Source organism: Palaemon carinicauda, chromosome 15, assembly GCF_036898095.1.
Source record: "Palaemon carinicauda isolate YSFRI2023 chromosome 15, ASM3689809v2, whole genome shotgun sequence".
NCBI classification, from domain to species: Eukaryota; Metazoa; Arthropoda; class Malacostraca; order Decapoda; family Palaemonidae; genus Palaemon; species Palaemon carinicauda.
In genome coordinates, this window is record NC_090739.1 from 3,098,376 (window position 1) to 3,126,191 (window position 27,816).

At 34.4% G+C, this 27,816-nt stretch overlaps 1 protein-coding gene across 2 annotated transcripts; it reads left to right on the top strand.

Annotated features, from left to right (window-relative positions):
- Window positions 1–2,910: 2,910 nt before the first annotated feature.
- On the top strand, window positions 2,911–26,669 carry LOC137654439 (uncharacterized). 2 transcript variants are annotated; one of them, XM_068388060.1, is made up of 3 exons: window positions 2,941–3,055; window positions 17,665–17,691; window positions 24,071–26,669. In XM_068388060.1, the coding sequence occupies exons 1-3, from the start codon at window positions 3,045–3,047 to the stop codon at window positions 25,998–26,000; spliced, it is 1,968 nt and encodes a 655-aa protein (XP_068244161.1). In that variant the 5' UTR covers window positions 2,941–3,044; the 3' UTR covers window positions 26,001–26,669. The 2 variants fall into 2 exon arrangements, with proteins under 2 accessions (XP_068244162.1, XP_068244161.1); XM_068388061.1 differs by lacking the exon at window positions 17,665–17,691 and having other exon boundaries at window positions 2,911–3,055.
- The last annotated feature ends 1,147 nt before the right edge of the window (window positions 26,670–27,816 follow it).

A 27,816-nucleotide genomic window follows, 5' to 3' on the forward strand; every position in this document is an offset into this window, starting at 1 on the left:
TATTTTTCCATAACCAAAATGATAATGGTAACCCATATTATTGTTTATCTTATGCTTATCCATCGTATATTCCTAATTTTATTAAGTCACTAAGTCATTTTTACGTATTTCTGTAATGCTCACACACAATATTCAACTGACGGTTCTATACTGCATACTGTATAGATACGTTTTACGACTTCGCAGAATTATTCTGAATATATGAACGAAACGGATCGGCTTTATATCTTGGGCTTGTATTACAGATACGAACAAACAGGCATACACACACATAGGTAGATAGATAGATAGATAGATAGATAGATAGATAGATGGGCATGTGCATTTGTTTGTATGTGCTTGTGTTTACCCAAGAAGCCGTGTGGTTGTGAGTTAACTTTCTATACAATCCTTGTCTCAGAAACAAGCACTCTCTCTCTCTCTCTCTCTCTCTCTCTCTCTCTCTCTCTCTCTCTCTCTCTCTCTCTCTCTCTCTCACCCTTACTAGTCCACTGCAGGACCAAGTCCTCAGACGTTTCCTTTTACTCCTGTTTGTTTATGGTCTTTTTATGCCAGTCTATATATGCACCCGCAAATTTTCTTAGCTCGGCAAATCATCGTCTTCTCTTTCTTCTCCCGTTTTTTTTTTTTACAATCTCTATGACCTATTCTGTTATTCTTAATATCCATCTATTGTCTGTTATTCTTAGTTTCATTATATGTCCTGACCATGCCCACACACATACTATATATATATATATATATATATATATATATATATATATATATATATATATATATATATATATATATATATATATATATATATATATATATATATATATATATATATGCATGCGTGAAAGTAAACTTCTACATGACTTGACTCATTTCCAAATGCCCCGAAACCAGTGAAAAGCTTTCAACAAACCACCCACAGCAAAGAGAAATAAAACCATAATATACCATAATCAACGTAAGAAACAAACTTTAACTGATAATAAACTGCTTATGTTTTACCAGCAATCCAAAATTTCCAACCTCCTCTCTCTTTAGATGGCAATGGAGTCCATTTAAGAAACTTCAACGAGTTTTGGTCTTGTGTATATCAATATGCCCTTGAAGATTGCAATGGTCTGTCTCCAAATTTCATTAAAATCAACCAACAGGTCAAGAGATCTTTGTTGCAAAGCCAAAGGGTAATTATCGGATAAATAAAATCCAGTTCAGTGCTCATGTGCAAAGAAATAGCATATATGCGCAATGCAAGCAGCGATGTTTTAAGTTTAAATCTGTTCAGTTGAAACATCGGTTATAATAGTGCAAGGGATAGGGTTGAAGAGACCAAGTTATCGATTGGGGAAATAATCCGGGAAATATCGATTTTTGACGAAAAAGGGGGTTCGAAACTGCGCGTTGCAAGATGACGCAGTTGACTCTGCATTTTTGCAACTCTGCATAAGTTTGTTGAAAACGGTAGGGTTAAGAGTTGGGTATCACTGGAAGGCTGGTACCGAAAAAATCATATGCCACCCCTGTTTAAATCTCTATTTTTAATGTTTTACTCTCGTAAATGTTAATTTGAGGTTAAAATGGCATTGAACTACTCTATTCTATATGTGCAATAGAATTAATTTTGCCAAATCGGAACGAAAGAGTTGGGTATCACTGGAAGGCTGGTACCTAAAAAATCATATGCCACCCCTGTTTAAATCTCTATTTTTAATGTTTTACTCTCGTAAATGTTAATTTGAGGTTAAAATGGCATTGAACTACTCTATTATATATGTGCAACAGAAATTATTTTTGCCAAATCGAAACGAACAATGAAACGTATTGAACGGAGAAATTTAAATGCCATTAATCCTAAGTGATTTCAACGAGTGTCGTTCGCTGGAGAAAATTATGTAGTGTTAGCAGTGTGTTGGACTCAGTGTTGCCAGGTACGGGAATTTATTCCTAGATTTGGGGATTTTGGGTGACTGATGGGGATAATCTGTACAAAGTTCTATGAAGAAACAAAGATGAGCGAGCCTTTATATTATTGGAATTTGTTTGTTTGTACTTATATGAAGTATATTGAGTAATTTCTATATTAATAAAGCCTACGTGATCAAGACAGAAGAGAATATATATGTGGAAATTGGGATTATTTAGGCTGTTTTGGGGATATTTAGGTTGTTTTGGGGATTTTTATACTAACCAATCTGGCAACACTGGTTGGACTGGAGTTGAGCTGAGCGGTGTTCGTTGCCCCAAACAGATGCTGTTTCCACAATGCCATTTCATTTTTATATTATTTCACTTGACTGCTGTCAATTCACTTCCTGGATATTGTAGTTTTTTCCTAATGTTTTCTTTCCACTTCGTTCACGCGAACAACCATTGTTTATTTTGGGTATGGTCATTTATATAAAAGAGTATACTCAATGGTAGAACAACAATGATGGCTGCCATTTGCTTCCAGCTGTTGATTAATTCCATGAAACTGGACACTTTTCCAGGGATTAATTATATTCTGAGATGTCAAATAAAATTTCATATCTTAATTATTGTATATATTTCAAGTACATGGAAGTGTTTCCAGCAGGGAAAATGAAATAAATCGAAAAATAAGAGGAATCATGCCGCATGTGGTAACTACCCCAACTACAACTCGAGTCAGTGTTGCCAGTTGGGCGTCTAAAATTCCCCAAAACTCGTGATAAAAAATACCCAAAACCACCCAAAATTCCCCATGTCCACAAATATATTTTCTTCTGACCCTGTAGGCCATACTAAATCAGCATAGAAATAGCTCACTTTACTGCATGTAAGTGCAAGCAAACTAATTCCAACAATATAAAGGTTTAATCATCCCTCTGTCTCATGGAAATTTGTACTGAATATCCCCATCAGACAACCAAAATCCCCAAATCTAGGGATAAATTCCTATAGCTGGCAACACTGACTCGAGTTACTCGACTCGAGTCAGCTCATCAGAGTGCGTGAGGATCTCAGCAAGTGTGGATGTACGCTTGAAGTTTTCACATTGGATATCCTAAACTTGAATTACTGTAGCCAAGATGAGCCGCTGGTAAGGCCAAGGAAGTTCATTACGATGCGCTAAACGTGTTCAGATCAGTGTAGTGATTTCTGTGTTGTTTTAATGCTATAAAAATGTGTTTTTTGAGAAGGACGGTGTGCTCGCACAAAGGGCGTTGTTGTGGTGATGGTGGTAGAGAGAGAGAGAGAGAGTGTGAGTGTGCGAGACTCAGGGTTGCCAGGTTTTCCCAATGAAAAAAGGCCAACTTCTAATCAACAGAAGCTTTAAAAGGCCTACCCATTAGTAGAAAAAGGCCAAATATATAGTCTTTAAGGCCCGCATTTTTTCATATTACTAGAGGCCAACCAATTTTTTTAAAAAGGCCAAATTAAAGGGTTTTTTTGGCCTGAAAAAAGGCCAAATTGGCAACCCTGGCGAGACTGCGAGTGTAGTGAAGAGTCAGGTTGCTGTCATAGCGTGGGGTACCCGCATACCATAAACTAGCAAATATACACATACCTTCGTGTATAGTTATACATTTTATATACAAAATACTTTAAAGTTGTTAGGTAGAAATACGTGTATACAGCCAATGCCCATCTAATGAATTTGGGTATTTTTTAAAGAATGCTGACTGGAGACATTTAAGGCCCGACGTCTCCGTTGGCATTCCAAGTTCCAACGTTTCTTGGTATTTCTTTCTGACGTATCCCGTAGGTTAAGCAACAGTAAGGCATATTTTTATGCTGAGTCTGATATCCTGTAATTTTTCAGTTGAAACATAAGGAAACTTACCGATACAAAGGCAATTTATCTATAGGAATTTATGGTATAGTCTCCGCTGGTAGGTTTTTAAAACCGGAAAAATTTATGATTTTTTTGTTTTAACTTTCAATCCAAGTGATCCCTTTTTATGTGAATATTGATGGATACTCTCTCTCTCTCTCTCTTCTCTCTCTCTCTCTCTCTCTCTCTCTCTCTCTCTCTCTCTCTCTCTCTCACACACAAAATGCTAGCATTCCATACTTTCACTTTAATAAATATGAGTAAAACCAGGCCACTTTTACATTAAATACCAGTTGACCGGCCTATAAACAATCATGTGAACTTTTTAAAGCCCTGGATGGCACAACTTTGTCCTCAACACCGGACCGTAGGACCAAAATTCCTATAAAACCAGAAGCCTGACTCTCTCTCTCTCTCTCTCTCTCTCTCTCTCCTCTCTCTCTCTCTCTCTCTCTCTCTCTCTCTCTCTCTCTCTCATATGTACATACATTATGTATATATATATATATATATATATATATATTATATATATATATATATATATATATATTATATATATATATATATATGTCTTATAACTGTAATCGAACAGTTTAACATGTTTTTTCAAAAAGGCCCATATTTCCTGTGTTTCTTTTATGGGCCTTTTTGAAAAAAAAAAATATATATATATATATATATATATATATATATATATATATATATATATATATATATATATATATATATATATATAATGCATAATTTTTTTTTTCAAAAAGTCCCATAAAAGATTCAAAGGGAATAAAAATAAATCACTATATTTCCTTTGTTTCTTTTATGGACCGTTTTGAAGCAACATGTTCAACTTTATGATTACAGTTAAAGATATATATATATATATATATATATATATATATATATATATATATATATATATATATATATATATATATATATATATATATTGCTGATTCATGTATGAACCCCTGAGGTAAAAAGTTCTCCATTATTCCCCTGGTACAACTACTTGAAGGGCTCATTAACAGCTTGTTAAACCTTCCTACACTGTAATGTTGATCCCCCTAGTTGCAATCACAGTTCTATTTCCTGTATAATAACTCAACATTACGTTTTTCTAGACTTCTAGTCTTCCTCGTGACTACCTTGGAACACTTCTGAATTATACATTTTACACGAGCCAGTTATTTTTCATTATTTATAACATGACCAAACCTCCAAATAGTACTTTTGTTGCATTTTTTATATGTACAAACCTTTTTACCCAATTTGCATGTATAGCACATTCCTTTGCCTGTTTTTATTTTACAAAACTATGCTTTACTAAGCAAACATTTGTTTAAACATATGCATCTAACAAATGCATTTGCCACCCACTGAAAGTTAGCTCAACAATCTCTTAATGCATCGAGTCTAACCAAGCCTTTATTTGCATCTTGCTACCTTCTTACTTTGTCAAATTTTTGACTCGCTTTTCCTGACATTCTAATTTATCATCCAGTATATCATATACAATTACATTACTTGAATGAATTAATCCCCATCGTTATTTCTCATTCACAAATTGACATATATTGTTTCCTCAGGACCTTACTACACTATGTAGTTGTTTAAGGCAGGTTTACACTGAGAAAGTTTACTGGCACCAGTAACTAGTGGCAAATAGACTTTCCAGGATAGTAAGCATTTGCTCAAGGGCCCTTTGACCTTGCACAGGGTTAGTTTGCTGATGCCAGTAAATTATCCTCGTGTAAACCAAACCGGCCTTTATGCAGTTGTCTTAATTGTCTCTGATTGACGCGGTATAACCTGCAAACATCAGCAGTTCCACACTTCAGCCCCAACTCCTTTTCATATCCAGTGTCCTTTCTCTGACTTTCCTTGTCATGCTATTTATTAAAAGATGCTTTCCTCTTGGTAAGGGTAGAAGAAACTCTTTAGCAATGGTAAGAAGCTCTTCTAGGAGGACACTCCGAAATCAAACCATTGTTCTCTAGTCTTGGTTAGTCCATAGCCTCTTTATCATCGTCTTTCACTGTCTTGGGTAGAGTTCTCTTGCTTGAGGGTATATTTGGGCACTATTCTATCTTATGTCTCTTCCTCTTATTTTTTTTTCTCAAGTTTTCATAGTTTATGTCTCTTCCTCTTATTTTTTTTTCTCAAGTTTTCATAGTTTATATATGAAATATATGTTTTGGTGTTGTTACTGTTCTTGGAATGTTTTCATTGTTAATTACTTCTCTAGTATTTTGTCTATTTCCTTATTTACTTTCCTCTCTGGTCTGTTTTTTGCTATTGAAGCCTTTGGGTTTATAGCATCCTGCATTTCCAACTAGGGTTGTAGCTTAGCAAGTTATAATAATGATAATGATAACAGCTCTGAAGACTTATTGCAGACCTACAATCAAACTAAACCAATCACTCTCCTTTCTACATATTCTAATACACTTTGCTTCCATCATGAGGAATTCTAATTACAGTACTGTACTGTATTAATAAATATCATTCTACACCTTAATTTCTCATTACCCTTCATAATGTAGTTCTATACTCAGCAATTTTATCATTTTATAGGTTGATGTATGTCACACATCTGTGTATATACAAAAGAGTTTTTTCTCATACACTTATACTTCTCTCATTTTCACTTACTGGTAAGTTACCTCTTATCAAAAAAAATTAACATTCTCCATTTTTGTCCACACTCAGCTTATATAGTATTATAATATACATCAAGTACTGTGTAATGTATGCATAGTACAGTACTCAGCTACTTACATGTATTTATTTTTTTACTCTGCTCTTGTTTTAAACATCGACATCTGAAACATGAAGACAAATAAATGACTTTCTAGTTTAGTTTAAGGCCATGGAACATTTGAAACTAATTATCCTACAATGTCTTTGACCTTACTAGCTATTTCTTGTCGATTTTTCGCACACTAGGTGTAATGCATACTTGAGATTACGTTGTTATATAACTCCATTTAGTTTATTCATTTTCTATTTACTATTAACTGCTGTTAAGCCGTATTTCCTTGTAGGTTTTGGATTTCGAAATAGCTAGATATGTTATTTTACATGTATATATATATATATATATATATATATATATATATATATATATATATATATATATATATATATATATATATACAGTATATATATATATATATATATATATATATATATATATATATATATATATATATATATATATATATTTACTGTATATATATATATACTATATATATATATATATATATAATATATATTTACTGTATATATATATATATATAATATATATTTACTGTATATATATACTATATATATATATATATATATATATATATATATATATATATATATATATATATATATATATATATAATGTATATATATATACTATACAGTATATATATATATGTACAGTATATGTATATATTGTATATATTTATATACATACATACTACATTTAATATAGGTTTCATTTATTAAAGAGTATCAAATTACAATGGGCCTCTGTAGCCTACATATCATCTATACTGTTTGTGTGGGATATTTGTACAGTACACACTTAAACAGTACGTACCTCTGTTGTTAACTTTATTTTCTGTAGTCTCCAAGGTTCCCGAGATCTCTCATACTAATACACACCCACGCTAAATTAGGGGCGATATTTGGCCCCTAATGTTTTTGTTGATGATAATTTTTATTTTGACACTTACGGATTGCTTTCATTATCCACTTATCTTTTGGAGTGATTAACAATTTAGTGGATATGGTTATGTTTGGAAAGTATAGGTTTTATATTCAGCTGCCTACTATTTATTAGTAAACTGCTTTATTAGTAAACCCATTAATTCTTCTTCTCCCAAGGGGTTAACTACTGTACTTTAATTGTTCAGTGGTTACTTTCCTCTTGGTAAGGGTAGAAGAGACTCTTTAGCTATGGTAAGCAGCTCATCTAGGAGAAGGACACTCCAAAGTCAAACCATTGTTCTCTAGTCTTGGGTAGTGCCATAGCCTCTGTACCATGGTCTTCCACTATCTTGGGTTAGAGTTCGCTTGCTTGAGGGTAAACTCTTCTATCTTATTTCTCTTCCTCTTGTTTTGTTAAAGTTTTGATAGTTTATATAGGAAATGTTAATTTAATGTTGTTGGTGTTCTTAGAATATTTCATTTTCCTTTCTTTCCTTTTCTCACTGGGCTATTTTCCCTATTGGGGCCCCTGGCCTTATAGCATCCTGTTTTTCAAACTAGGGTTGTAGCTTAGCAAGTAATAATAATAATAATAAACCCATTAATTGCATAAGAAATAAAAATTTTGAAAAAAAGTTGTTCATCACAAAAGTATAACTTTATTGGATAAGAAAGCTTTTTGTAGACTGGAATCGAGTTAATGTTTATTCTTATAAATAACTGCTATGCTTTTATAGTCAGGAGCTGCCTTATTTTACTTGCAATTTGTGCCTATATATAGTATTTTCATGCAATTTTGTGTATCATTACTTCCTCAACTATTTCAATCATTATGGGATTGAAAGTGTTCTTATGAGAGAAGATCATTGTATATATTTACTGTAATACTGCATAGCTTTTTTGTTTTTACAGTTTATACCATCATTCTCTCCATCTTATTAATAATATAGTTTCTTTTTTATGAAATATCTGGTAAAGTTTAGTAAATCATGAAATAATGAAGGCTGAGTCTAGCTCAAACCTGTTAATACACCACGTCGCATAAGTCCATGTTTTATTCATAATATTTTCCCCCCTCTATTGTATTATTTTGTATACATTGCTGGAGTGTAATGAAATTCTTTAATACACTACGTGCTCGACAATGCTTCTCCTGCCTTTGTCGTCCAAGGATGGTTTAGGTTCTATTCGTCAATGATTAGTTCTGTTTCTTCATAGTTTATCATAAATTTTGAATGGGTATTAGTATGGTCTAATAGTTTTTTACTGCCCATTCTTATAGTTTCCTATAGGACAACACCTGTTCTTTTGGGGTCTTATAATCTTATAAGTTTTGACAATGCCTGTTCATATTGTTTTTAATAGGTTTTGATAACACCTGTTCTAATGTTTTGTTATATGTTTTGACAATGCCTGTTCGTATTGTTTTTAATAGGTTTTGACAACACCTGTTCTAATGTTTTGTTATATGTTTTGACAATGCCTGTTCGTATTGTTTTTAATAGGTTTTGACAACACCTGTTCTAATGGTTTCTTATAAGTTTTGACAATGCCTGTTCGTATTGTTTTTAATAGGTTTTGATAACACCTGTTCTAATGGTTTCTTATAAGTTTTGACAATGCCTGTTCGTATTGTTTTTAATAGGTTTTGATAACACTTGTTCTAATGGTTTCTTATAAGATTTGACAATGCCTGTTTGTATTGTTTTTAATAGGTTTTGATAACACCTGTTCTAATGGTTTCTTATAAGTTTTGACAATGCCTGTTCGTATTGTTTTTAATAGGTTTTGATAACACCTGTTCTAATGGTTTCTTATAAGTTTTGACAATGCCTGTTCGTATTGTTTTTAATAGGTTTTGATAACACCTGTTCTAATGGTTTCTTATAAGTTTTGACAATGCCTGTTCGTATTGTTTTTAATAGGTTTTGATAACACCTGTTCTAATGGTTTCTTATAAGATTTGACAATACCTGTTCGTATTGTTTTTAATAGGTTTTGATAACACCTGTTCTAATGGTTTCTTATAAGTTTTGACAATGCCTGCTTGTATGGCTTCATATAGGTTTTGGTAATGTGCATTCTTAAGGTTTCTTATAGGTTTTGACAACTCCCTTTCTTATGGTGTCTAATAAGTTTTGCCAATGCCCATTCTTAAGGTTTTCAATAGGTTTTGACAACACCTGTTCTTATAGTTTCTAAAATGTTTTGACAACACCTGTTCTTATAGTTTCTAAAATGTTTTGACAACACCTGTTCTTATAGTTTCTAAAATGTTTTGACAATGCCCATTCGTATGGTTTCTAAAATGTTTTGACAATGCACATTCATATGTCTTCTGATAGTGTTTGACAATGCCCATTATTATGGTTTCAAATAGCTTTTGACTTTGCCCTTTAGTATGGTCTCTAAAGCTTTGTTCAGTTTACCAAAGTTTAAGTATTCTGATACTTCAAATTGCTTTGATGTTTTGCTCAAGTTTAATGGCATTTATCCAAAGCTGTTTATCAGCTAATTTACTGCTTATTAATTTCATATACTGTACTGTATATTGTATTTTATATGCTCTACAAAATTTTCATTGTTATATCATCATCGTCTCCTCTTACGCCTATTAACGCAAAGGGCCTCGGTTAGACTTCCCCTGTCATCTGTATCTTGAGCTTTTAAATCGATACTTCTCCATTCATCATCATCTACTTCATGCTTCATAGTCTTCAGTCATGTAGGCAATTTATTCTTTGGAAATCATCGTAACAAGTTAATGGCCGCCTTAATCAATTCTGGATGACTATGTGTATGTTTTATACACAGTGATAATATATCTGAAACACTTTTGTGATGTATGTCCTTAAATATAGTAACTATAACCTATACAACATACTTTACTCTAATTTTGTTTGCCCATAGTGCTCTGTTTAATATATTTGATGCAATTATTCAAGTATTCTATCCTGTCAATGCAGAAGAAAGATGATTTGATTCAAGCTGCTAATTGAGTAGTACAATATAGTGTGTAACATTGTTTACTCGTTATGATCTTACTTGTGTAATTTTTTGTTTATTTGTAGCTGATTATAGTTTTGTTTTCCCATTACATTAGTTATAATTTTTTTTTCTCTCGATTTCCTCTTTTCTGTAGACTGAACCTTATAGAGGCTTTTGTTAAAGTTTTTATAGTTTATATTGGTGACATTTATTTTGATGTTACTGTTCTCAAAATACTCTTTCCTTATTTTCTTTCTTCACTGGGCTATTTTCCCTGTTGGAGCCCCAGTGCTTATAGCATCCTGCCTTTCAAACTGGGGTTGTAGCTTAGCAAGTAATAATAATAATAGGGTTGTTATTTTATTACTGTAATACATACATGGTACAATACAGTATATGAGTCACCTGTCCCTTCGGTATCCTATCGGGTTCTTGTGCTTGATACTTAGTATTCCTAGCTTAGAGATGCATACTGTGATAAAGCTGCTTTGCATAATAAGTTGACTTAGCCGTTTGCAAATAGAATTCCTTACCTAGATAATGATGTACAGTATTTGCATTCTTATATACAGTACTGTAGGTTATTAACAGCTTAGGGTTTGTGGTGGCCGATGTGGTAACGTCCCTGACGGGTGAACACCAAACTGGGGTTTGAGTCCCGCTCAAACTTGTAAGTTTCTTTGGTCGCTGCAACCTGACCATCCTTGTGAGCTAAGGATGTGGGTTTTGGGGAGCCTATAGGTCTATCTGCTTAGTCATCAGTAGCCATTGCCTGGCTTGGGTGCTGATTATATATATATATATATATATATATATATATATATATATATACACAGTATATATATATATATATATATATATATATATATATATATATATATATATATAAACAGTATATATATATATATATATATATATATATATATATATATATATATATATATATATATATATATATATATATATATATGGTCAGTCTCTAGGGCATTGTCCTACTCGATAGGGCACTGTCACTGTCCCTTGCCTCTGCCATTCATGAGGAGCCTTTAATTTAAACCTTATGTAGGCAGTACTGTGAGCTTGTACATTAAACAGGTGTCCTTGTGTTGGGTAAAAAGCTGTATATTTTGCACATTGTACGATTTCAAGGCTCGTTTACATTCCCCATTTGCATTTCTTTTATCTTTTAGAAGGTTGTTCAGTTACCTTGCAAGAAGACACGATCATAAGCAATGGGTTTCTTGTCTCTTTTAGGAATAATTTTTATAGGTTTTGTTTGTGATTATTTTCTCGTTGCTGTTTCTTCCTGCTGCTTCCTCCAGTGCCTTAGATGACCGCGGAGGTAGCAGCAGTAGGGGACTCAGCAGTATGAAGCTTCATCTGTGGTGGAAATGTGGGAGGTTGGGCTGTGGCACCCTAGCAGTACCAGCTGAACTCGGCTGAGTCCCTGGTTAGGCTGGAGGAACGTAGAGAGTAGAGGTCCCCTTTTTTGTTTTGTTTCTTGTTGATGTCGGCTACCCCCCAAAATTGGGGGAAGTGCCTTTGGTATATGTATGTATGTATGTTTCTAACTTTTTTAGTTTTATTGGTTTTTTGTGTTAGCTGTTTTGTTTTAGTTTATTGCTGGTGTTGCTTGATAGTTTTGATTCTTATATTTTTTATTTCGGGTTGGAAAGAGTAATGATTAAACAGTTTATAAAGAGCTAATGAAACCTGATCTAACTCTAACCCCAGTGTTGAGATGTCGCTCGTTCTAATAAAATAACATAGATATATATATATATATATATTTGTTCCGACACGAATACTTTACCTCGAATTACCTCTTCGGAGGGTCCTTGGACCTCTCTCAATCTCGACCAAGATTTTCCGTGCTACCCCCCCTATCTCGTGTGTGTGTGTTTTGTTATCAAAGTTTACTCTGCTAGCAAGGAGGTTTCAGATCTAGTTAGAAGTTGACTATTGCAGTTTGTGCAGCCATGAAATATAAACATTTATGAAGCTCTTTAACTCTTGATTATGCATGGAATAAGATTATGAAAATACCGGGGTCTTGATAAAAGGATGGAATGAGGCAATCACTAAGTATATTTGCATTTTTGTTAGACGGCCACTTGATAAACAAGATAAAATGGTTGAAGAGGGTCAAAAGGAAATACTGTATGTAGATGAAGATTTTAAGATTTCGTGAGGGGTATGCCAAGTACTTTTTTGTGTCGCAAAACAGTGCTTACCCTTTTATGAATAAAAGAAAACATATGGTACCATTCAACAGGAATAATAGATGTTACAAATATTTGTCTTTTTGTAATTAGGTGGTGCTACAATGTTACATCTAGCTGAGGCAATAATTTTTACTGAATATTTTGAGTTGGTGTCCAAAGCATTTCTTGGTTATAAAGCTTGTTCGAAAGACACACTTTTTTTTCCACAGTAATAATAATAATCAAGTCTTTTATCTGAGAATTTCTTGCCCTTTCATCTGTAAGAAACTTTGCTGCATTTAATATCTGTGCTTCCAAGGCATTTTGAGAGTTAGTAATTACAAAATGCGGAGGGTCCATAGTGTTTCAGTGTCTAATAGAATTATTTTCACTCAAAACAGTGAAATGGACATCTAGGCAGCAAATGGAGTGTCGTTATTGCAGATTTAAGTTTGCGAGGCTACATGCTTAAAATGCAATTTTCTTGACCTTACTTTTCTAAGGAAATAATGTTCTGAGGAAGCTTTGTCAGCGACCACAGTATATATATTATCCCTAGTAAATTTTTTTTCTCACTGTTAAATGCTGTATAAAATTGTAGCTAATTACTTGGAGTTGTTGCCCCTGAAAGTTTGGATGTACACTACTGTACGCCCAGTCTGAAACTGTACGTTAATTAATTTTGTACTCTATATACAGTAAACTTTTTTCTGTTGCTGCAATTATTATGGTATTTGCAGTAATTAACTGCATAATGTTACTCCAATTAGCTGTATAATGCCACTCCATTAGTGCAATATTTACTACAGTATACTGCATACATAAGTTCTCTTCATTAATGTTGTTCCTTCATACATTATACTGCAAGTTTTGCAGTACATTATTGTTAGCCCAATGCACTGTCCAGATATTCTCACTTCTAAATGTATAATTATTCCTTGCTTAGATTTATATGTTGATTTTATTGTATGGTAAATAACATCAATCACCATACAGGAAGTATGTTCACTTTTGGAAAATGACATAAAGTAATGTAGATTGGGGATAAGGGTTTAAAGATACTGTACAGAATTACCCTTCCTTACATTACTGATATTACTGCATACAGTATTGTATCATTACGCACTGTAGGCTGGAAACTGTACATCATAGACTCTAGACAAATGACTTGTAACTAATATAGGTACGGTAGTGGGAAATGGGGTAAAATAACGTAGGTTGTGGTGGTTAACATCTAAGGTGTAACTTCATGGTCATAGTAACTCTTTCATTACCTCCGCCAACGAAGTTGGAAGGAGGTTATGTTTTTGCCCCTGTGCTGTGTGTGTGTGGTTGTGAACACCTCCCTGGTTGCAATTGTAATCGTAGGGTGATGGAACTAGTAGAGATTAACTTGTGTTAAAAGCTGGAAATTATAAAATTTGGAAGGTCAAGATCACAGTCAAGCAAAAAGTCCAATTCACATAATGAGCCATAAGTCTGGACATTTTTGTCACAGAGACTTCAAACTTGGTTCATATTTGAGTGTATGAAAATCCATGCCAATTAATACATGCTAAGGTCAAAGGTCAAGGTCGAGAAATAAGCTGCTATGGTGGAAGTCTGCACTCTACTGAGTGCCCCTATATTTATTTATGCTTCAAGGTGAATGCAAACAGTATAGCTTATTTTGATATTGGCATAAATTGAGTTTTATCCCGGGTGATATGCAGTAAGTTTGGCTCGAACTTAGGTCCTGCAGGACAGGAGCCCGTGGAGAAAACTCGTTTCGTGTTGGTATCTAACTCCGCAAAATGAATAATTTAATACGTGTAAAAAGTTATGGTGATGTGGCTGGTATGTCGTGAATAGCATAGATCCTAACTCTTTATTTTGATGAAAAAGCAAGAGAGTAACATTTTGAATCTTTCACAAAACAACAGAGATTGTTAATTGCGGTGAAAAAATGTTTGAATGAATTGGAATGCAACCAAAATGTTTTGCATGTTACTAATGTTAAGCATTATATTTTCTGATAACCATTTTGGAACTGCCTAAACTTTAAGATGCTGCGTAAGGAAAATAAGTTTTCAGCTTGTTAACCTTGCTGTTGTGTCTTGTTACTTAATGAAAGGTATTTTGATATTATACCTGCATTTTTGGATACATTACTGCATGTAATAGTTGGTCAGTTAAGAAGCATTTATTTTGCCAATTAAGCCAGTAAATGATGGTTTGAAGTGTCAATTCCTTTCCAACTGTTTATGATGAATGCCTTAACTTCATGCTTTATTATGGATATTAACCCTTTTACCCCCAAAGGACGTATTGGTATGTTTCACAGAAGCCATCCCTTTACCCCCATAGACGTACCGGTACGTCCTTGCAAAAAAATACTATAAAAATTATTTTTTTCATATTTTTGGTAATTTTTTTTGAGAAAATTCAGACATTTTCCAAGAGAATGAGACCAACCTGACCTCTCTATGACAAAAATTAAGCCTGTTAGAGCAATTTAAAAAAAAATATTCTGCAAAATGTGCTGGGAAAAAAATAACCCCCTGGGGGTTAAGGGTTGGAAATTTCCAAATAGCCTGGGGGTAAAAGGGTTAAGCTAAGTAAAATAGCAGGTACTGTATAAGCATAATTTATTTTTATTTTTAATACAAGAACACCTTAATAATGTGGTATAATTGGCAGGAAGTTAAGTGCCAGAATAGGTAAAATGTTTTGGTTTAGGCCAGGGATACGGAACCCCTTTTTTCGGATGAAGACATCTTGCAATTTCTCAATGCTCCTTAAGGCCGCATAGAATTTTGTTGGTTATTTTATCCTCCAAGTAATTTATTAATAATCTGAAAAAAAGAGTGACAGGTTTATAAAAATTGAAAGCATTACATTTTCAAATATTCGAATTAAGTACCTTTTATACAAGTAATCGGTAAATGAATGATATTGAAAACTAAATTTTAAAATATTTCATTCTAGTTTGGATAGTTTTTAAATTATTGTAAGTAAATGAATAATATCGAAAGCATATAATTTTCAAATTAATTTAGTTAAGCAAGTAGGTTCTTTGCATTTAATTGATAAGTAAAATAATATTAATCTTTTGGAAAAGATAGCTTATAAATATCAACAGTATAACCTTTTCACATATTTTATATTGGAAAGTAGGTCCTTTTTATACAATCACATCTCAAAAATATAACATCCCAGTAAAACATTGTATCTGTTTAAACACACTTAGCTGTTTTCATTTTAAAAAAAAATCAGTTATTTGCTTTCTTAAGATGTTCAATAAATCACTAGCTTTTAGCCATCAAAGCTGAAACACCATCAGTGCATAACTTATCATAATAAGAAAGTAAAATTTAGTCCTCCTTTGTGACATTGCTTTTTGAAGTTGTTAAAATGTCTGTTCCTGATGTCTTCCATAAAGTTTACCTAAGAGAAGCTGGTTTCATACAATTAAAACTCATCAGTGAAAGCACAAATGAAATATTTTTATGCCAAAAATATGAACTCTGTTGACTCCTAAAACTAACATAGATCACAGTGAAGAGATGGACAAAACAGGAACTCCTCGTCCATCATACGTTAAATCACTCACTCACTGCAACTAGAAGTTTTTCCTTGTCAGCTACAACGGCTGTTGCAGCTGATAAGGAATAACTGTTAGGTTTAATTGAATTCAAGGAGAAATTGCTTCAATTCCCTGGGAGGTACATCACTGAACATAACTATTTCTGTGTGTACATATTTGTATGTGTGGACATAGAATGATTTCAAACAATATTCAATGTCAAAGCAGAAATATACTACACATACTGTACATATATCAAAGGCCGTAGAAGACTGCACTTGATGGTCCAAAAGGCCAAATGCGGTTTAAAGGCCGCAAGTTCCCCATCCCTGGCTTAGGCGATGCCAACTCACCAAAATACAAAGCCTAAGGTAGTTTTTGTAGTGTATTTGACGATTTTATAATTGAAATTTTCTTTTAAACATTAACAATTACACCACCCTCAATGGTACAGTAAATACTTTTACAGGTCCCTAAAGCCATTTTTTAGCAATTTAAAATCAGAAATGGTTTACCTCTCTTATGACTTTGTTTTTTTATTTCTGGATTTTCTTCTGATAGACAAATTTAAATGTTCATGCTTAGAGAATCATTACTAGGAAAGGAATACAAACAAGAACTATACAAGAAGGTTGTGCTTGCTAAAATCTCCCTTTGTAAGCATACTATTGTGTGTTTTTTCAGTATGCGACCATAAAATCTCTGGTTTCATCCTTAAGTTTAAAATTTTTCCTTTGACAGCCCTCTTGCTCTAAAGTAAAAAACTATTTGTGATTCAGCATTTGAAGGCATATCTATGGTAGTCACAAGTATTAGTATCAAAACCATTTTAACTACAAGTATGTAGAGTAGGGTCAATATAATCTCTTATCCATAAATGATGATTTAAAGATCAGTCGAGGAATTCACGTTGTCATAACAGTTGTAATATTTAGAATGTGTTCGATCGTGCGACACAGTAGGAATTTCATGTGAAAATAGATTTGTTAGTGTGGATTTGGTTATAAAATATAGTTCAATTTGGTGTTATATTACGCAATTTATTATCTATTGTATTAAAGCGATTTATCTGTTCCAAATTTTCTAGTGGCAATCTTTACCAATCATATGCTTGATTAGGCCATTTCTTTTAGCGATGCATATTTGCACCGACTCGCAGCGATGCCCTTTTAGCTCGGAAAAGTTTCGTGATCGCTGATTGGTTGGAAGTATCTCGTCCAACCAATCAGCGATCCGGAAACTTTTCCGAGCTTAAAGGGCACCGCTGCGAGTCGGTGCAAATATGCATCGCTAAAAGAAATGGACTGTAGGCCATAATATGAAGTCAAAATATCAGGTTCATTGAGGTGTTACTGTATTAAGGTTGGAATTAGGATTTACTAATGTCTGCAAAACATTTTTTTTTCCTTCGGCAGGCGAGTACGAGTGCCTGTATCTACAAAGTAAGTGGATTAGCAAAAATGTGAATGCCAAGTGTTAACTCCTTGTGGTGTGGCTATATACAAGACTTACAACATTAGAGCACTTCTATCTTTCTTACTGAAACTTTACACATACTTCTGTTTTCTGTACTCCTAAAATTGCTTGCTTCCTGTTTTGGTACTTAATTGTTTGCTGTTTTGGTATGTGATCTCAAAATTGTGCTTCTGATTTGGCATGCGATCTCTCCTGATAGTAATGATCTCACTTCAATTTACCGCTAAGCAAGAACCATTACATTTCCTAAAAAATATATACTGGGAATAATTATCTAAGAAATAATAATCATTGACGTAAGCGTGCGCAGCTCAACATTACTGCATGCCAGTACATACAGAGCTTGATGTTTTTATTTTTCATGAGTGAAGCGAGCTCACAGCAAAGCAAGGACCATAAGATTTTCTATTCTTGTTTTTTTTTTACCTATTGAAAGTATCGAGATCGCATACCAAAGCAAAAGAATGATATCCGAGATCACTCCATAAATGAGATCGCATACCAAAATAGCACCCTTAATTGTGGCCTCCTATTTGTTGCTTTGTAGTCTGTCTTTTTCATTGATGATGCCTCTTTGAGTTTATTGGTGTTGATTTAATGTTGCAAAACACTGAGGTGCTGGATTAGTACAAAATACAAACCATTTCTTTTCTAGAGTCCATTACTTCCATGTGAAGGATGGTCTTAACCCGTTTACCCCCATGGACGTACCGGTACGTCCTTGCAAAAAAATGCTATAAAATTTTTTTTACATATTTTTGATATTTTTTTTAGAGAAAACTCGGGCATTTTCCAAGAGAATGAGACCAACCTGACCTCTCTATGACAAAAATTAAGGTTGTTAGAGCAATTTTAAAAAAATATACAGCAAAATGTGCCGGGAAAAAAATAACCCCCTGGGGGTTAAGGGTTGGAAATTTCCAAATAGCCTGGGGGTAAAAGGGTTAATAGCCATGGATTGAATGTGCAAAACAAAGTTTATTATAGATATTTTCTGTGTAATTTACGTCGTGCGTTATTGTTCCGATTCTTCTGAATTCACCCAAATCTTTTTAATAAACATTTTGAATTACATGTTATGCCTTGCTAACTTTACTCTGATGGTTTTAAGAAAAGTATCCAAATTATTATTGAATGGTTTCATCAGAAAATAGTACAGCATTTGTAACATAATATTTTCTGGAAGATTAGGGGACCTGTATCTCATTATTACTCTGCCCTTGGTATTGTGAATTACTGGAACCATAATCTTTTTTTTGTTTACTGTTAGTAATGTAGTAAGCATAATGAGGAATCAACCATTACTTGAGGTACTTTATTGTATTTGTACAGATTACTGCAATAGATTTTTAAAGATCATTGCCCCAGTACTCTGCTTTTGAAAATTTAACTGACATTGCAGTGTGAAAGGATGTACTGTATACAAAAATGCAGTGTCTTAATATTAATTTTGAGAAATATTTTATCTTGTGCATGCTCTATTGTGTACTTTGTGCTAGATAAAGGCATGTCCAGGTTTTCTAGAGAAGTAGCCGTGAGTTTGTCATTTTGAATAAACTAAATTCTGTGCTGTGGAGAGTAAATCGTGTGATGCAGATATTTTTTTTTTATTAAGTGGGTCTGGTTACTGGAAAAGATTCCTTAAAGCTCCTCTTAGAATTTTTGAAATTCAGGTTATACAGTAGTATTTTTAGCTAGGAGAACATCTATATTTAATGTTTCAAATATTTTCAATGACTTGTAAAACAGTTAGTTTCACTGCTCAAATGTCCTTTCAGTATCTTCTAATCAAAGTACCTTTTTATTTACTTTTTCTTCAAGAATTTGGTAGAAGGATGTTTATTTTAGTATCCCATATACAGTAACACCACCATTTTCTATGACTTCCTAAGGAAGAGAATATCAGTCTTCTTATTTTCTTGATGGTATCAAGGATAAGCATATAATACATGTCTCTTAAGTTTCATTCATCATATTGTATTTCTTTCTCTGTTCGCACTCTGGGATCGGAGTTGTAGCTGCTCTCCCATGTATCCAATCCTATCCCATATCCTTCGAAACAAGGTTAACTCTATTCGGGGAAGGATAGTCGTGGTTTTATACACGTTCCTGTTATATGCACAATATCTCTCGGGATATTCGCTCCAGGGGTTAGAACCCTGTGATTCGCCTACAGGTTAAATTCTCTGGTATATCACTCACAGGAGATATCCCAAGTAGAAGCTGCCTAGAGGAACTTCCATCAAGACGACATGGCTATCTCGCCATGAGTTTTTCCATGTCGATCTCCCTTTTTTATGTCGTGGTTATGCTGAAAGGTGCATAGCGTCTTACAGTAACTAAGTACAGTATGCCTAAAGCGTAAAATTTGTCCAGTAAATACAGTATGTAGACGAGAATGTATTATGCTAGAAACGTCTTACTCGGGTGGGAATTTGGTACTTGTAGTATACTGGTATACTGTATATTTCTGGATTTAAGGGAAGGAGCTCACAACTAAGTAATTAACCCTGACAGATGATGGTTATGTTCTTATTACCTGCTAAAGCCCATACTTATACATACTAAAGTACAGTATCTTCAACCAACCTCTACAGAAAAATCTTTGAAGCCCGATTTCTCAGAAAACATGAAATTTTCAGAGAATAATTGCTATTACTTTTTTTAATGTTATTCGATTTTTGTCATTCAAACTTGAAAGAGAGGGAGTTTTTATAGCTGACAATTCAAATATTGATATCTTTCATATAAAAAAATAGTCACTTATGAAAGTGGCTTCTATACATTGATGAAAACGTATGAAAATATGATGAAAATTTTTGAATAAACAACTTTTAGTGCATAAAATTCTATTTCAAATCGGTCAAGAAATTACAGTATATAGAAGGAATTTAAAGTAATTCCAAAATTATATAGTTTTAATGGGTCTTAGTAACGCCATTTAAAGCAGATGTTGTTAACGACTTTGAAAATATAATTGATACTGTTGAGTTACTGTGATTTTTCTATATTGCGCATAATTTATTCAAGAAAATCAACCTCAAAATCCATGAGTCCAAAACATTAAAAGGCAAAGTACTATGGGAATTATGTATGCAAAGATTAAAAAATCTTGGCATCTAAACTGGTATTTGGGAAAGAAGTCGGTGAATCTAGAGGAGTCCGTGTTGGAGTAGACCTACCTCAAAACATCAATGTTTTTGGTGGGGTTGAAGTAACATTTAAGTTTTCATTAAATGAAAGAACATTCAATGAATAACGGATGAACTTCAAGGTTGAACAGAAATTTATATAACTGCTTTTAACGTAGGACTTAAGATAATGGCCAAAGGCACTAACAGAAAAGGTGAGTAGGTCAGTTCAAATAAAACTGTTCGTTGAATATATGTATTTAGGACATAGATTGATGTTCGCACATAGATTTGAAGGTACTGTATTTGCAGAAGCAAATTTCATAGTATCATGCACAAAGAAATAAAAATTGTAGATGAATTAGATTCAGTAGAAGTTCATTGCATTAGTTCTTATACGTAGTTTGGGTATCTTGGTAAGCTTGGGGATGGTTAGTTAAGGGAGAGATTTTCTAGCTTCTCACTAGGCTGGACAGTTGTAATGTAGAGTCAATTTCTTTTATCGAGGCAGATTTGCACAGACTCGCAGCGGTGCCCTTTTAGCTCGGAAAAGTTTCCTGATTGCTGATTGGTTGGACGAGATAATTCTAACCAATCAGCGATCAGGAAACTTTTTCCGAGCTAAAAGGGCACCGCTGCGAGTCGGTGCAAATCTGCCTCGATAAAAGAAATGGACTATAGTGTCTTTTGTAGGTACAGTTGGCTTCATTAATTCTGGTACGCTTCATGCGATGCTAAAGAAATGTCTGACAGCTGCATATTGTTGCAGGTAACACTGTGTTTAGAAAAAAAAAAATGTTGGATTTCTGCTTTTAAAACAAAGTCGCTGAGTTTATAAACACATGATCAAAAGAATTTTTTATTAATTTTACAATGTCCTGCTTAGAAAAATATATGCTTAACAGCACATCGTAAAATTGATAAAAATGCTCTTGATCATGTGTATAAGATCAGCGACTTTGTTCAATGCCAATTGTTTCTCTTAGCTAAACACAGGGTTACCTGCTACAATCTATAGCTGTCAAATGTCTTCCTAGCTTCCCGTGAAGTATACCGGAGTTGATGTAGCCGACTGTACCATCTACTGAGCAGTATGAAGTCGGCACAAACAATATTTTGTTAATTACCCACTTACTGAACTGTAGAATATATTTTGAGCAGGCTGATATAAATCTTTTTATAATTTGTACGTTAAAGATTGGTTTTAATGTTGATACTGGTTTCAAAATATTTTAATTATTCATTACTTCTCTTATAGTTTTTTATTTCCCTATTTATTTTCCTCACTGGGCTATTTTTCCCGATTGGAGCCCTTGGGCATATAGCATCCTGCTTTTCCTACTAAGATTGTAGCTTAGCTAGTAGTAATAATAATTTCCGTATTTTTATTTGTAGGCCACTGTAAGCAGTTCAACAGGGAAATTAAAACGATGTCTTGAAATGGCAATGGAATTATATTTCAAAATAAACTTTACCTATAATTAATCTGGGGATGTTTCTTGAGTTTTGTTTTGTAGGGTCTTTGTAATAATAGAATTTAGCTTTTTTATAATTTACAAGTCTATAAAAATAGATTATGTGATACAAACAATTTAAACTTGTGTTTAAAATTATGCGTGATAAGTTTTTTCCACTTTCTTGAGTCTTGGACACAGGCTAGTTTCCTATTATTATTATTATTACTATCCAAGCTACAACCCTAGTTGGAAAAGCAAGATGCTATAAGCCCAGGGGCTCCAACAGGGAAAAATAGCCCAGTGAGGAAAGGAAATAAGGAAATAAATAAATGAAGAGAACAAATTAACAATAAATCATTCTAGAATAAGTAACAACGTCAAAACAGACATGTCATATATAAATTATTACTGTAGTTTTAAAGTTTTCAGCTATAACCTTGTTCCAATATTTTTTAATCTTGCCACTAGGTGCTGTTTTGTCACTTTCTTTTACTTTCGTTTTTTCATTATCTTTTTCATTGGGAGCCCAAGCATTTCTAGTATGTTATGCTGTATCTGCCTGTCCTGTTTCTTTATGTCCATGATTCTAGTATATTACAGTAGTGTATTTAGGTATGAATTATTTTCTTGAATGTTTCCACTCTTTTGTCTTCATTTAAATTCATTTATCTCTAATGCATGGCGTGGGTTGGCTAGTAGTAGCACGGGGTTGAACGGCACCTCGCTGTTCGGGGATTTTGACAGGAGATATTTAAATGGTGCGAGGCCTCTGGTTGTGATTTATCGCGCCCCAGTATTATATCGACACCTTATACAGGTGAGCGAGCTGGGTTCAACCTGGCATTCCCATGCAATTTTTTCTCTGGTAATATATAGCAGTTATATACCTTAGAAATGGTGCTTGAGGAGCATTTCACTGGGCGACACGGGTCTCTCGGCCAGAAATAGATTTTTCCTTCGTCAAAATCCCTTTTGTAGTCCTGTGAAGTCCAAGAAAATGTCGGTTAGATTTGTGGTATGCGAGTGGTGTAATATCGTAAATGTAGTTTAAAATTGTAAAATATGCATCTTGGTATAATTTGCTAATGTGGGAGAAGTCTCGGTGCAATGCCCGCCGAGAAATGAAGGTATACCATATTTTGTAATACTGTAGCTGATTAGTATAATGGGTTGCTATTCTGGGCCTCGGAATACTTTTAGATACCACATTTAGTTTGGTTATGCCAAGTTGCTACCACAGAACTGGTGTTCTCAAAACTTCAAGTTGTGTTAGGGTCTTTGTAGTTGTCTTCTGGCATGTCTTATTACGTTTACTCATTGTGAATGCAAATCTCACTCTAGTATACAATAATAAAACTCAATGTTTATTCATACATTTGTCGTCCTTTCCTTAGTAATGGTGTACGTATAGAGATCTCCACGTTCTGTTATCACAAAATCATTATCAAAAGATAAAAATTATTTCAGGGGTAAAAGGCACAGCAACTTAATGTACTTGGATATAAGTATTAAGTAAATCTTAGATATAAGTATTGAGCATTAGTATTAAGTAAATCGTAGATATAAGTACTGTATTAAGCAGTAGCATTAAGTAAATCTTGAATACAAGTATTAAGCATTAGCAAAATTTCGTGAACATTGCTGACAATTTTTAAGACAATATTTATAAAGTAGTGTAATAATATAATATGAAGAAAATAATATATGTTTTACCTTTGTAAAGGAAGATCTTTTCTAACGAAATCTTTATTTTCCAGGCGGAAAGATCCACTGGAAATATGTGGATCGAAACACAACAACACTACGTTGGATTATCACGAATGTCTGTGCAGATTTGACTACAGAGGTCAGAGGCATAGTCAGCAGCCTCTGAAGTTCAAGCACTGTCTTCTTGCTGATGAAATGAGAAGAATTGACAACTTCCAGATGTATGTGGTCATAGCTGCAGTTGTAGGTGTCGTTTTAATATTTGGTATTGCTGCTTTTTGCTCTTGCAAATGGTACATGCAGACTAATAAGAATCCTTGTGGTTGCTGTTTACCTAATTGTAAAAAGAAAAAGAAGAAAAAGAAAGGTCAAGACGAAGCGGACGCAGCTAATGAAACTCCCCGAGCTTTAGAGAATGATTGCCAAGGACAGGCGTGGACCCCAATGCGGTTGGCCGTTGACAAGAGTGGCTATGACAGAAACCATGAACCTAATCATGATCACCCACATGAAGATGATCGTCGTTCTGGTTTATGTATGAATTTTTGTATGAGTGATCCAGTTCAAGATTGCTGTGAATTTTTCGACTGTGACATCATGTGGCGTAAGAAAAGCATCTATACGATTCCAATATTTGGGAGGCGGAAGCCGCCAGCTCTACAGCGTAGACCCACCAGACCTGCGCCGCCGCCTCCTAAACCGGCTGTTACTCCTGTTGTCAAGTATCCAGAACCTGTTCTTGAAGGCTATGATGATGGCTTGGAATGTGAACCTGTTCCCGAGGCGCCACCGTCCCCAGAACCCATTCGAACTGATCAGCCAAGAGCAATGTATGTTGACCCAATTGCATTTTTGCAAAAACCATTTTTGAAGACTTCCAAAGATAAAGCCACTGATGATGATCAAGATGATATCTATAGCAAGGTGAAGGAGTTTGTCTTTGGAAAGTCAAAGAAAAGTGGTAGTATTGCATCTCTAAATAAACTAGGCATTTCCAAGTCTCCCGATGTCATTAATACCAGTGCTGCTAAAAAGAGCAAGTATGGAAGAACTGGCAGTCTTGCGTCCTTGCATAACTTGAGTGATGAACAGCTAGACACTAGTTACCATAGTAAGAGGTCCATAAGTCTTGCTTCTCTTCATATGGTTGAAGAAGAGCCAGTCCAGGCGGCGCCAAAAGGTAAACTATTTACAGCACGAAGCAGAGGTTCTCTTCATAACATTTGTGAAGATGATGACAGGCATCCTTCTTTGAAAACTGATGAATATATAGATTTAGAGGAGATGTCAAAGAGAATGGAAGCCAAGATGGCAGCTCAAGGCCCTGTTCCTAGACAAAACCACATGGAGATTGCAGCAAGGCCAAACACATCAGTTCACAAACAACAGAGTGCTCCCAGTCCTCCAGTTCATACAAAGCCAAATTGGACTCCAAATTTCATACCAGCTTCTGCTTACACAAAACCACCTCCGAAGTATGAGGTTTGTTCCTCTGACCCAGCAGCAAATAAACCTTTTTCTCAGGTACCAGTGCCAGTCTTGCCCCTGGATGCCATTGCTCATCGTGGAGTCCCCCACCAGTACTTGTCCCCAGATGCTAAATATGAACCATCACCTATGCGGTATGGTGATGGTCCTTCTGGCCAATATTATCCACCGGTACCAGCTACCCCTGAGAAGCCTGCAGTGCCTGCCAGAGTAGCAGTAGGTGCTCCTATCGTGAATATGGGCACTTTGGGGAGAGCTAAGCCTGTTGTACCGCCAAGACCTCCAAACAGCGGCGGAAACTCTCCCAGACCTAGGGGCACAAACTCTCCAAGACCTAGTGCTGGAAATTCCCCTCGTAGTTCTGGAGGAAACTCTCCAAAGCCACGAGCACCCCAGCCACCAAACACCCTAGGAAGACATCCACACGTGATGAAACCAACAGCGCCGCCACCCCCACCCCCAGTGTCTACACCCATTGAGTCTTCATTATGAAAAAGTGAAAGGAAGTAATATAGTGGGGCGTGAAGGTAAGGCAAACTGGAATTTACCTTGCGTGTGGACATTGACATTGTGGAAAAATATGTGATAGTCGTTTATCGTCAGTTTCTATTGCTGACTGCTCAAGGGACTTATTAGCCAAATTAATTGATCTGTTCACATAACAGATTTTCCAGTATTTGTACAGTTGTTATCCTCTGTGTATTTAGTGTTGTGCTGCTATTAGCCAGTTGTTACCCAATCCTAGACAATATCAAATCATTTATTCCGTTCCTATTGCAAACTATTCGGCTGCAGGCTTCTCACTATTCTTTTTGTTAGATACGTATTTCTTGCTTTTGGCCAATTTTTGTTTTGTGTTTAGTTTATGTAATGTCACATAAACCAAAGTTTGTAGTTGAGACCCACTTGTGCTTATAATGAACATGTACAAGGGATTTATAGTGTATAGTGCTTAAATTTGAAGGAAATTAGCATTACTATATATTGATATTTCATCTTTGCTTCTTGTGAAGGAAGAACACATGTATGGATGCTAAACTCAGTAATGGTTTTAGGATTACTAGTGAATACAAATTTTATTAAATGCTGATCAACCTTAGTTGGTTTATTGAAAAAATCTAAAGATGTTTGTATGGGTGAAATAGAAGAAGAGTTTTATGTGTTGGTATAGTAACCCTTGCTGCTATAGCAGCAAGGGTTACTATACCTTGTAAGTTTTTGGTGACATTTTTAACTTGGAAAGGATTTTTATATTATAAATTGGATTTTTATATTATAAATTGGATTATAGACGAATTTTCAGTTTTTAATAGTTGATGCTGGTTAAATTTTAAATCTTGAAGGCTCACACATCCAGACATGCACACACATGCAGATATACACACACAGTGGTTGGTATCCCATACTTAACGTGAACACTGTAGGAATGATTGTATTTTTTTTTTTTTTTACATCATTTGCCCGTGTTATTAATCTCGGTAACGATTACGTTTATTACATGAAATAAAAATTGAATTGGATAATAGTTTTTGCACTAAACTTATTTTGTGTACAGTATTAGTAATAATAAGGACTCAAACCATTTTTGAAGTTCCTTGCTTAATTTCAATCGTAATAGCACTTTTTCAGTTGGAATCCTCTTTCCACCTTTATAATTGGCCATTCTTTTTGAGTTATGACTTTTATGGAATTAATAATATATACATACATACATACATATACCAAGGCACTTCCCCCAATTTTTGGGGGTATACCAAGGCACTTCCCCCAATTTTGGGAGGTAGCCGATATCAACAAATGAAACAAAAACAAAAAGGGGACCTCTACTCTACGTTCCTCCAGCCTAACAAGGGACTCAACCGAGTTCAGCTGGTACTGCTAGGGTGCCACAGAAAGAAATTTTAATATCGATGAATATCACAATGTGTATAAATTGTAAAGTAATCGCTATGTACGTGAAAGGCGAAGACTGTTGACCAGCGCTGTGTGCATGGGCATTGTTGTGTTGTTGCATTCTATTGTGTAGAAGGAAATTGAAATTCATGTTTATTTGGAATGGTGTAATAATTATAATTTATGTTGGTGATTGTATGTCCTTATTGTGGTGGATTTGTGGTTTTTAATTTTGTCACTTGATTTTGGTCAGTAATTGATTTTGCAAGTCTTGCTACTGGCCATTGCTTGCCCAGCTCTTTAAAGATTTCATTAATTTTTAATGGCTATGTAGTACTTAAGTATGTTAATGAATTCTGTTGTAAGTACAGTATTGCAAAACAAGGATAATGCAAAATTTACTTAATTGTGTGTG